This window comes from Gopherus flavomarginatus, chromosome 13, assembly GCF_025201925.1.
Source record: "Gopherus flavomarginatus isolate rGopFla2 chromosome 13, rGopFla2.mat.asm, whole genome shotgun sequence".
Taxonomy (NCBI): domain Eukaryota; kingdom Metazoa; phylum Chordata; order Testudines; family Testudinidae; genus Gopherus; species Gopherus flavomarginatus.
In genome coordinates, this window is record NC_066629.1 from 23186742 (window position 1) to 23199053 (window position 12312).

General features: G+C 41.2%; 1 protein-coding gene across 1 annotated transcript in view; it reads left to right on the forward strand.

Moving 5' to 3' along the window:
* The first annotated feature begins 35 nt into the window (after window positions 1–35).
* The window catches only part of POU2AF2 (POU class 2 homeobox associating factor 2), a 29223-nt gene continuing 16946 nt past the window's right edge, over window positions 36–12312 (forward strand). The window contains exon 1 of the mRNA XM_050921500.1: window positions 36–232. Within this exon, the coding sequence (XP_050777457.1) occupies window positions 36–232 (197 nt within the window). The remainder of the gene's footprint in view (window positions 233–12312) is intronic.

The following is a 12312-nucleotide window of genomic DNA, read 5'->3' on the forward strand; positions in this document are numbered from 1 at the left end:
CGCAGCCACCTAAAGGCCGGCCGCCTCCGCAGCCAATGGCAGCACCGCCTCCCAGCCCGGCAGCCAATCCTAGCGAGGGGAGGGCGCGCGGGGCGTCGGGCGGGAAGGCCTCGGCCGGAAACGCCCCCCGCCAGGACGGGACACGAAGGTTCCGGCTGCCTGTCAACACGGAAGTGCCGGAGTTTGGCACCGGAAGCGGAAATAAGCAATGGAGGTTCCCCCCCTTTTGGGGGTATGTAAGGGAAACCTTTAAGTCTCTGTTTTGACCTTTGACCCCGGCAGAGGTCAGCAAACTCAGTGGCTCCGACCACCTCTCGTTTGCCCTTTGAACTCTGACCTGTTAGTCTGTCCATGACCTTCTGAGCCCGGTGGGCCAGGAGCTGTGAGCCCTGCCACTTGACTCCTGACCTTTGACCTTCTGAGCTATGGCTTCAGGGGCCCTTTGACCTAGCCAGGGGCCGGGCCATAAGAGCACTTGCTGGAGGCAGAGAACACCAACCCCTGGCAAGTGGCTGGGGGTGAGAACCAATCACTAGTAGCCACTTCTCCTACAGCACCAAGCCCATCACCCCTCCTGGCACAAGGTGCAACCCATGCAGGGACTGTCCACCGGATCTGTCTCTGACCCCAGTATAAACTCACATCAGTGACCCTAATGTGCTAATGATCCCTTAGCTATTCTAGGCCTATAGTACTAGGGCTGTCACTGCAGCAAAACGCTCTACACACCACATTAACATGCATACACTAATAAACACAAAACCTGCACACACTACAAACACACACAATGCTCATCAGGGGCAGCTCTAGATATTTTGCCGCCCCACGCATGGCAGGCAGGCTCTCTTAGGCAGCTTGCCTGCAGGAGGTCCCCGGTCCCACGGATTCGGCGATCCGTCTGCGGGAGGTCCGCCGAAGCCGCAGGACCAGTGGACCCTCCGCAGGCAAGCTGCCGAAGGCAACCTGCCTGCCACCCTTGCGGCGACCGGCAGAGCGCCCCCCATGGCTTGCCGCCCGAGGCACGCGCTTGGCATGCTGGTGCCTGGAGCCGCCCCTGCTGCTCATCACTTAAACGTACATGCATTTCTAGTAAAGAGCAAAACACTTTAAGAAAAAGGTGGAAAAACTGGAGAGAGTCCAGAGGACAGCAACTAAAATGACAAAAGGTTTAGAAAACCTGACCTCTGAGGAAAGGTTAAAAAATCGGGCCCTATTGAGTTTTCAGAAAAGAAGACCGCAGGAGGATCAAATAACAGTCTTCAACTACATAAAGGGTTGTTACAGAGAAGATGATGATCAATTGTTCTTCATGTCCACTAAAGGAAGGACAAAAAGTAATGGGCTTAATCTGCAGCAAAATGGATTAAGGTTACATATTAGGAACTTTTTTCTAACTATAAGGATAGTTAAACACTGGAATAAGTTACCAAGGGAGGTTGTAGAGTCTCCACCATTGGAGGTTTTTTAGGACAGGTTGGACAATACCTATTAGGGATGTTCTAGATATATTTAGTCCTGCTTCAGTGCATGAGGATGGACTAGATGACCTCACCAAAGGTCCATTCCTGTCCTACATTTCTACAATTCTAGGCCCAAATCCAGGGCCGTAGCAACAAAGAACATGGCCCCCTCCGCACATATGTCCGGGGCCCCTTACAATGCAGAAACGATAAAAAATAAACGATTAAATTAATAACATTTATCCGCCGACCGCCATTATGGACGCAAATACACATTCTTTGAATGGGTCCAACTAAAATTCGAAACTGACCGACAGACAACTGATGTAGCCAATAGCATTATGATGTATCATAATGACTTCACGGTTTTGTCAGCAAAACCGACATGGATTGTGCAATAGCGTCAATAAATGTCACTTACCTAGTTATACCTTACTTTTTTTTTTTGCCACTTTTAGGGGCCTCCTTCCTTGCGGGGCCCCCTCTGGTCAGAGGGTACAGAGGGCGCTCGCTACGCCTCTGCCCAAATCCTCAAAAGGGATTTAGGCATCTAGCGCCCACTGAAATCAATGGGAATTAGGCACCTGAATACCTTTGAAGATCTGGGCCTAAAGCCTTAATATCAGGTTAGGAAATAATGTGACCTAGTCCTCATCCTCAGGAACTCTCTCATTCTCTGGAACCGATTTATTATTCATCCTTAGTGAACCTCATGGTCACTGCTTCTATTTTATCATGATTATTCAGATATAAATACACCATTGGGCCAGAGGAGCAGGGCAGTGGGTAAGCCTCTGAAACTTACTGAATACTATTTTTATCCCCAAAATGTTAATATTTCTTATTGGGTTCATCTTTAATGTTGAATCGTGAAGGCCCACGTGAAAATCCATGCAAATAACACTAGGCAAATAAGAAGCAGAAGTTCTGAGTCAGTCAATCCAAATAGTGATCCTGCTGTGAAAACAGATACACACCACTGGGACTTTGAAACCTTCCTGCAGTATCGTATTTGAGAACAATGCTTTCTATTCTTCCTGTGATGTGCGTGTCCAACCTGGATCATAAATAATGAGGCAAAAAAGGTTATAATGTGTTTATTTGGCATTCTACAATGTGTATTACATTTATTATCAGCATCTTCTATTAAAGGGCATTACAAACTGTTGTGGGCCATAATTTGAACAACCTTTCCCACCCCCTTCTCTCTCTTTGCAAAGTCCATCTAACTACTAGTGTTTTCTACCCATTATCTGCTGCTGAATAAGGAATTCAGGATCAGGATTTTAATGTTCAATGTCATTTTTGTTAAGAGATAATATCAATGCCAGTAGCCCGGTATTTTTATGAATACCAACAAACAGGTGTCTACACCTACAATGGAAAGATACACATTATTTAAAGAAACATGTCTGTTGCAAACTTTCTAAAGAAAACAGTGTTAAAAATTTTTCTTGGTGGGGGAGATATGTGGTGGGGTACAAATTGTATCTTTCATCTCTTATACAGGTTTTTCAAGTGTTTTGCTTCCACCTGAACATTGTGGTTACTTGTTTGCTTATATATAGGACTTGATCCAGCAAAGTCCTTAAACAGTATTGATTTCAATAGGGCTACCCTTCTACTCTTAGTTAAGTATGTTCTTAAATACTTTGCTGGACTGAGGGCTTATTGATATCACATCTCACAGTCAGTATACCTGCCTCTCAGGGTTGTTGTATGGATTGATTAATAGGTGTAGAACACTTTGAAGATATCAAAAGTAATGCAAGGGACCCAAACGTGTATGCATATACTAACTTTAGGCACACTTCAATAGTTGCTTTGGGGTAGCTCTTTTTCCTCTGCGTAACTTGACAAAATGTGAAATCCTGCAATATATTATAACTGAAATTTACAGTTGGTCACCATGGTAAACAGGGCAAACATTGTTGTCATTTGTTGTATAAACAAGTAAACCCCTCTCATCCAAGAAGGCTACAATCAAATTACTGGCAGCTGGAGTTCACCGTTAAACACAGTAAATTAATTGTTTTATTATCAATTAAGTTTATGCTGCATGTGTCATGCTATCTGGAGTGGCTCACAACTGTGAGTGCCTACCTCAGACTGCCAGAAAAGAAGGGCAGACACCCCAAACTGGTGGTATGTTTTATAATTAGATTTCACCAAGACTGTGAACTTTTGGAGCATTATACCAGTCTTACCATGGAGTCATAGACCCTTAGGTTCCCCAGCCTATCTTGCCACTCTAACAAACTGGACTTTGTGATAAAAGGTTACTTAAATCTAAAATCACACCACATCAGGTTTCTCCCAGTTCCAGGAGGCCAGCCACTTACTCCAGCTCAGTTGATACTCCACATCTTATACCAAAGACAACAGTGGCAGCCAAATTTATAGTAAACTAACTAAAGATTTATTAACTAAGAGAAAAGGATGAGTTATTGAGAAATCAAAGCAGGTAAAATATAACAGGTGAATCACAATTTGTGACATCAAAGGGTAACAGTGGTGTAATAAACAGAATTTCCCCAAAGTCTTTCAGGGCTACCCAGAATAACTCAGGAGATCTCCATCTTCTCATTCAATTATTCTGCCCTGTTAGAATCCAAACAGTCCAGAGATGAAGGATCTTTCTTTGGATCCATTCTTATATCTTCTCACAGAAGATGAGCTGACAGTCTCTCTACCAACATGGACTTTTCCTTTGATGACGATGAGTGAGGAATGCACTTCGTCTTTTTACTACACGTCATCACACACAATGGTCGTTCTGATAAAGTCCATCATTAGCATTCCACCAGGCTTCTTTGATGTCTGATGAGTTATTTAGTTACAGGGGTATTTACTCTGTAAATGTTTGCTATTACATTATAACAGGACAGATGAGTGAAAACATTGCATGTAACATGCCTTTAGTATTATGACGTTTAAACACCCAAAACAAATAATTACTTTGATCTATACTAATCCATGAGTGAAATGACCTGAAAACACTCTAGCATGATCTGGTCAGCCAGTGTCACGGCATGTTGCAAAATAATGTTATTTAACAATAAACAGCAAAAATGCTCTCCATTTAACAATGGGTTTAAATCAAAATTTTGAATTAGGGAAATAAACACTGAAATACATCTGTTAGGCTAGTGCTTTGTCTTAGTAAATAGGAGTATAATTATTAGCAAGGTTTGTTCTGGGGCAGGCAAATAGAAAATAAAAATCAAACGGGATGGTATAAGGCGTATAATATGACCCAGTGGTCCTGTTATGGTTATAGGGCAGTACTCAATTGGCTGTATATCTGTTTCCTATTATGGATCCTGATCCTGAAAATGAAATAAATGGAAGATGTGTGCATAAAACCCCTACACTGTACTGAAAATCTCAGTCTCATGGTTTGGGAAGGCAAGTATGTGAGAAGAACTGGGGTCTGTAGTAAGAAGGATATTGGTTGGGTTTTGATTTCATCTTTGGTTCATTATTTTCTTGGCTTGGCATGAGGAGCAGCTGCAGGTTCAAACGTTTTTTTAAACACAATTATTTTTAATTGCTAGGAAAGACACTTAGGCCTGGTCTACACGTGAGGTGGGGGGGGAGGGGAAATCAGTCTAAGTTACGCAGCTTCAGCTATGTGAATAACGTAGCTGAAGTCCACATACTTAGATCTATTTACGGTGGTGTCTTCACTGCTGTAGGTCAACTGTTGACGCTCCCCCATTGACTTAGCCTGTGCTTCTCTCTCCGGTGAAGTACTGGAGTCAATGGGAAAGCACTCAGTGGTCGATTTATCACTAGACGCGATAAATCGACTCCTGCTAGATCGATCACTCCGGAGGTAAGTGTAGACATGCCCCTACAGTCAATAGATCCTTCTGAAACTATATGGAGCAATCTTGGCTACACTGAAGTCAATAACAAAACTGCCATGGGCGTCAATGGGGCCAGAATTTCACCTATATCTTTTAGATCTAAAGAAATCAAGCAAACAAGTTTCAGGCATAAGAGGTGGAAGCAGACAGAGCTAGTGAGAAGCTCTGACAATAGGTAAGCAGATAGAAAGCTGATACTACTGCTTAGTATGCAAAAACGTATTCCTTTTACTGTGACCTAATACTCACCTCCCAAGCTTTATTGGGTCCTTGTTACTTCTTGACACAAACCTTGACAGTGAGCTCTCTGGGGCAGAGGCTGACGAACCTTGAACCTCTGGGGCAGAGGCTGACTTTTACTACATACTTTCCTGCTAAACTGTTTTTTTCTTCCCTGTCCTCCCACCCGTCTCCACTCTGTTGGTCTCTTCTGTTACATCCGGTCTGACTCCTAACCTATGAACTCTCTGTCTCGGGCAGGGCTGTCTGCTTTGTCACATGGATGCACAGTGCCTGGCACAATGGTGCTCAGATCCCTGACTGCAACCTCTGAGCCCTAGTGTGATATAAACAACAGTGGCTTACACAGAAGTGAGTTTGAAGGAGGAAAGAAAGGCAGTATATCCTTAGTAAAAGCTCCAAGCATAAGAAGCCTGTGGATGTGGAGGAAGGGTGTGGTTGAAATAAGAATCTTCCATGTGGTGGAGGAAGAAGAGGTCAGTCAGCAATTACAAATTCAACAGAAAGGTCATATATCAGACTTTTCCATTCGTGACGTTGGCTCTGTGTTTTTATCACCACTCCTCTCTGGTCAGACTTCTGTCTTTTTGCATTATATGGCCAGACACACACTCCAAGTGATGTAGATTCAATACGTCAGGAAGGGAGTTACAATCTTCTGTTGCTTCTTCCCATGAGCTGCTTTTCTTTCTTTTGACATGCCTGACAGGAGCAAACTTTGCCAGCAGCTGCTCTCCCCGCACCCCTCTGAAAACAAATGATGGATGGAAAAATAAAAGCCCTCCTCCAATAATTCTGCCAGGGGAGTTACAAAGAGGAATGGATTTGGACTGGCAGACCCTTGAGCCGTCAACAGACTCCAGAAGAAATGAACTATTTGATTATGAAGAATGTACTGGCACTATTTCACATAGGTAAATTTAGTGTCTACTTATGCAGGACATAGTATATTGAGCAACAACCTGCTGTTCTTGTAAACAAAATACTACAGACCTTGTCCCTCTTACTGCACCTTTCCTCCTACATACTTCCATGTTGAGGCTAGTAGTGTCACACAATAATGATCTCCCAACTGATAATCAGGGCAAGTTTCTGAATCAAGGTATAAGCTACAACATTTGAAAAAGAAACAGTAAATAGAGTTGACGCTGCCTCTTGGTTCACGAAGAGCAGAAATGCAGAATTCATCAGAGTGCATTGCTATCTGCAAGGAGTCTAATACTATCCACCTAGAGACAGTGACAACAGTGTATTAGTAGAATGGAAGCTTCTTGCATGCTAATAGAGAACAAGCCAAGGTCATTTACTAGGGAGCTATGAAAAGAGCATCTAGCAGGAAGGACTTAATATGGATTGGTAAAGACACATGGATATTCATCTCCGGTCCATATTGTTATTGACTGAAAGGTGTTACCATCTTTGATACTCTTTGTGAAGCTGGTTGGTGATCTCAGTCCACTCCACCAGACCCAATCCAGTGCCCACTGCAGTTCATGGAGAGTATCCCATAGATTTCTTTTACATTTTTTAACATCTGACCTTGATTGTGAGCTCCCTAGAGCAGGGATTGTTGTTTTATTACTTGTGTGTACAGTGCCTAGCAAAATGATGCCCTGATCCTAGGCTGGGGTACTGTGCTACAAGTAATATGGCATTTTCCTAAGCACAGTTTCTCTGGCCAAGTCCCTTTTCCTCTCTGCTATATGGAAACTGCGGATCACTGCATGACTTATAGGTTTTTCATTTTAAATAACTTTTCCTCTATCAACACGTGAAATTCCGTTTTCACCCATTCAATGTCTCTTTAATCAAGAGAAAGGAGCTTTGAGAATTATCTGCACTGACCATGCAAATTGCAGTGAAACGGACAGTGGAAGATTTGCATTTAAACAAATCCTAAAAAAGCTATTTCAGGGACATCATTAAATTGTGAAAAATACATTTCCGTCAGGCTCAAAGAGAACTTTATTAGCGGAGAATGAGCATTGACTTCATTCTCAGTTGGAAAGCTCCTGACGGTTCATTTTCAGAAATCTTGCAGAGTCTGAAAGGGGGAAATTCACAGCAGCAGCATTCAGAATGGAAACTGGTGAGTTTCATGGTCAAAACTTTCCAAAATATAAAATGTATATCTCACCGATAGTTAATTGAAGTATCAACGGTAAAAAACAGGACAATGGGCACATCACGTGTTGTCTGAACTGAAGTAGAAAGGCAAAGAAAGGATTATGCCTTTAAATCGCTGTTTGGTATTTTCAATATTTCAGTATTTTAGTGATAGTAACTAATATTTTCAGCCTTCTCTAAATACAATTTAGGATGCTTACTTAATTCATAATGCACTTTTTCAGAACTTCCTGGAAAATTGTAATAAATTCTGGGTTTCTCCTCCCTGTACTGCCAGTTATTTCAGGTTTTTAATATCTCAGTGTCAGATCTAGCACAGGGTCAGATCTGGTAGTCTTTAGGGTGCCACCACCTTGTTGTATTTGTGGTTACAGACTAACAGGGCTACCCCCTGATACTTGAGATCTAGCAAACTGCCTCACTGAACTCAATGAGACAGATTATGTGAATCAAGGCTATCTAGGTGAGAAAAAGTTGCAGCACTGAGCCCTTATTTTGTAGATGATAAATTAGATAGGCTCTGATCCTGCAATGATTTAAGCACTTGTGTAACTTTACATATGTAAGAAGACCAATTGACTTCAATAGGACTACTACTCATCTGAGTAAAATTAAGCATGTGCATAAGTGTTTGCAAGGTCATACTTTGTAAATAGAATCACTAATTTAAAAGAATCTTCCAGTATAACATTCATGTGCTTTGCTTCAGTGGTTCAGGGTTAGAGCTAGGTAAACAGGTTCACTTAAATAAGAATCGGTATGAAAATTGGCTTACTCCTTGAACTGAAATTAATCCATCCCAGACTAGAATTCCTTTGATTTTTACATGAAATACAGTGAAATCAGCCCAGTCCCATCTGAGATATTGTCTATGAAAAAACAATAGTAAAGACAAAATGTAAACATTTATACGTATATACGGACATGGGATCTCACATATTTACCAGGGGAACTGACGATAGAAGTCAGTCAGTTAATGAAATTCTGGAATATTTGACTAGAGTCTGCAAGTAATAATTGTCTCTTTTTAAGGATGTGGAATTGGGGTAACGTGTTATGGAAAGGGGTTCACAGTATAAGGCTTGGGTTCGCATGGGTCCTTCTAAAGCAAATGTACTGTTGTATGAGAAACGCCATCTAAATTAGCCACACACTGATGACTCAGAGAAAGCAACCTAATACCCAGAGCCCTGCAAATCTGCAGATATTTGCTTTATAACCACAGACCATGTTTGTGGATCAGACGTAGATACAAATTTTGTATCCACACAGGGCTCTTCTAATACCTAGTTCTTACACACTGCTTTACAGCAATAGCTCTCAAAGAGCTTCATAATAATAATAATATAAATTAATAACTAGCTCTTCTTATCTGTAGATCTCAATGTGCTTTACAAAGGAGGTAAGCATCATTTTACAGATGGGCTAACAGAGGCACAGAGAGGGGAAGTGACTCGCCCAAGGTCACCCAGCAGGAATAGAACCCACGGGTCCTGAGTCTGAATCCAATGCTCTATACACTAGGAAACACTGCCTCTCCACAGTGGTACTGAACTATATTAACTTCACAATGGTGAGTCAGTGTCATTATCACTATTTGACAGATGAGGAAAACAAAATGCAGAAAGGTAAAGTAATTTCCTTAAGGTCACATGATTAGTTAGTGTCTGAGCCAGGAACAGAACCTACAGAATCCCAGACCAGAACCCTAGCCATGGGGTTATGCTACCTTCCACTATATCACACAACACTCCCATTCAGCTGCCCCCGCAGCACAGCTCATTTACCCCCCGCCCCCCGATTGAATCTTTCACCCAATTTCTTTTGCATTAAAAGTTTGTAATGTGCTTTCTTGACCTCTTACAGGTCAAGTTTCATCAGTACATAGAAAGATGGATCCATCATGGTCAGAGAGTGTGATTCAGTGACTATTCTGACAGTGACTCTGCCACTGACATGTTGCATGACCTTAGTCAAGTCAATTCACCTCCCTGTGCCTCAGTACCCCCCTGCCCTGCCCCCCGTAAAATGGGATTTATTATGCTTACCCATCTTTGCAAGCCACTTTGAGATCCTGAGATGATGTCAGTGAATAGGTGCAAAGAAGAAGCAGGATTATAATACAGACAAAAAAATCATTTGACTGCAGAAGTCCACGAGGTCCTGCATCCAATTCTAGAACACTGATAATTGCTTTAAAGGTATTCAGAAATCTGTTTATAGAATTGTTTGGATTTAAGATCTGCTTTAATGCACATTTGCTCTAATGGCACAAGATTAGCCCATCATTGCAATTTATGTATATGGTGCAGTTTGAGGATCAGTTTTTCATGCTGGCTTTGTCTTGTTAAACAAGTTTTATGATACTGTCCCACCTAGCTTTAGGTATTTGGTGTACCTGGAGCCTGAGATTGACACTCTGTAGGGCCTGAGGCCCATTTACACAGCTCTGATAGTGTACAAGGTTCACTGCTGGACAGGTGTAAAGAGGACTTTGTGTAAATAAGAATCAGGTTCCAAGTCTTCTGTTGTATTTTGGCCTCATTTTTTAACACCCTAGATGCAATATTATGTGTGGTTTAAAGAATGGCAGAAATTAGACATGGAAAAGACCGAACAGTTAGAATATTGGGGGAGAAGGGGAGGTAGGGATCCTGCAGAAAATTTAAGTTTTTTGTCCAAACAAAAAAAACCAAGAATTTTTGGCCAAGAACCATTCAATTCTGGAGTTTGTTTTCTGATGAAAAATCAAACATGTTCAAGGAAAGAAGACATTTTTCACAAAAAAAGACATGTCAAGATATGTCTATACTATGCTATTTGGGCACTTCTATTAGAATTATTTTATTAATACAAAATCGTTAATTTAACGTTTAGAGCATATTTATAGAGACAGAAAACTTTAAGTGCAAGTATTGTTGTGTATATATTGTCCACTTTTGCTGTATTGCCTTGGCATATGTGATCTGTAGTGTGGATGCATCATATGCATCAGCTGTTTTATTTTAAAACTAGACAACTGAAAAGTGTAAAATTAAATATTTTAACTTCCTAAAAACACCTCTAAGCAATCAATTTTAGATGTATACACACAGACATGCAGGTAAAATTTTGCTTGCTTGTTTGTTTAGCAAAGTTTGTTTTCATAGCTTCTTGATTAGACGCCCAAACATATTTTTATTAGAACTAAGACACTCTAGAAATTATTTGCAAATAAAATAACGATGCCCAGGCTCAGAATTTGTGCTGAGCCCCGATCTTGGCCGGGGCCACAGACACTACTCGAATAAAAATAAATCATCACAATAATACAAGCAAAGAGAATTTTAGACACTTTGTGACCCATGGCCAACATAAAGACCCAACATCACAAAAGCCTCAAATTTCACCCTATGTAAGTTTCTATGAGTTTAAATACACCTGTGAATAACTATACTGTAATGATAAAGTGAGCCAGAATAATGAAAAGCATAGATGCAGCAAGGTAAATCAGAATTTTAAAGAGATCAGATACTTCCCCTCTGGTACATTTGTGTTTGCTTTCTGTCCGGAAACACAGATCTTTTTGTTTTCCAAAGGATTAATTCAAACATCAACTTCCCATTTGTAACATTTGAATAAAAGCCTTTTTTTAAAACTCCTCACTGCTTTTCACAGGTGTGAGCTCTTTACATGGACAGACTCCAATGGAGAGGATAAAAGAGTCACCTTCGTTATTGTACCATGTATCACTGGGCTCATTTACAGTCAAAACACCCAAACAAATGGAAAGTTTTGCAGAGATGTGCTCAGGGAAAACCAAACAGATATGCCTCTCCAAAACTCACAGAGAGTGAAATTCCCTCCTGTGCAGGCTTCACTGGGACTTAAGTGTTGCCTAGTGGATAGATCACTGGGCTGGGACTCGAGTCCTGGGTTCTACTCTCAGCTCTGGCACTGGCCTTCTGAGCAACCCTGGGCAAGTCATTTTGCTTCTCCATGCTTCAGTTTCCCCATCTGTAAAATGGAGCTAATGTAGTTCCCTGCTTTGTAAAGCTCTCTGAGATCCACTGCTGAAAAGTACTACATAACAGTGAGGTATTATTAATTTATTATTATTACTAAGTGTTTCATAGGCCTTGCATTGGCTCCGCACAAGGGAGAATTTCATCCTTAAAGAAAAGCTTTTCTCAACTTAATCCAGAGTCTCTGAATATCTTACCATTGCCACCTGCTTTCAGTTCCTTTGAAGAACAGACTATTTTTTACCAAGTCAACTTGCTGTTTCATCTTGATCTGTTCAAGGGAAATGTTTGGTTCAGATTAAAACAAGGAATTAAGTACAAAGGTCTTGCTTGAAATTATTTGCTTTTCTAACCAATCAGATATGCTGGGCCAAGTTACAACTTGCCAATCGAAAGAATAACATAATATAAAAGGCTAAATTCTCTGCAGCTTCAAATTGGTGTTGCTCCCTTGACTTTAATGGAGTTGCATGGATTTACACCCATGGGAAATCTGGCCCATAATTTATTTCTTTTACGTTTATAGAACAATAAAAAACGCCCATACATAAACCTCTGGGTGCACCAAACACTTCAACTTAAATGTTCAAATGGTGACCACCCAAATAT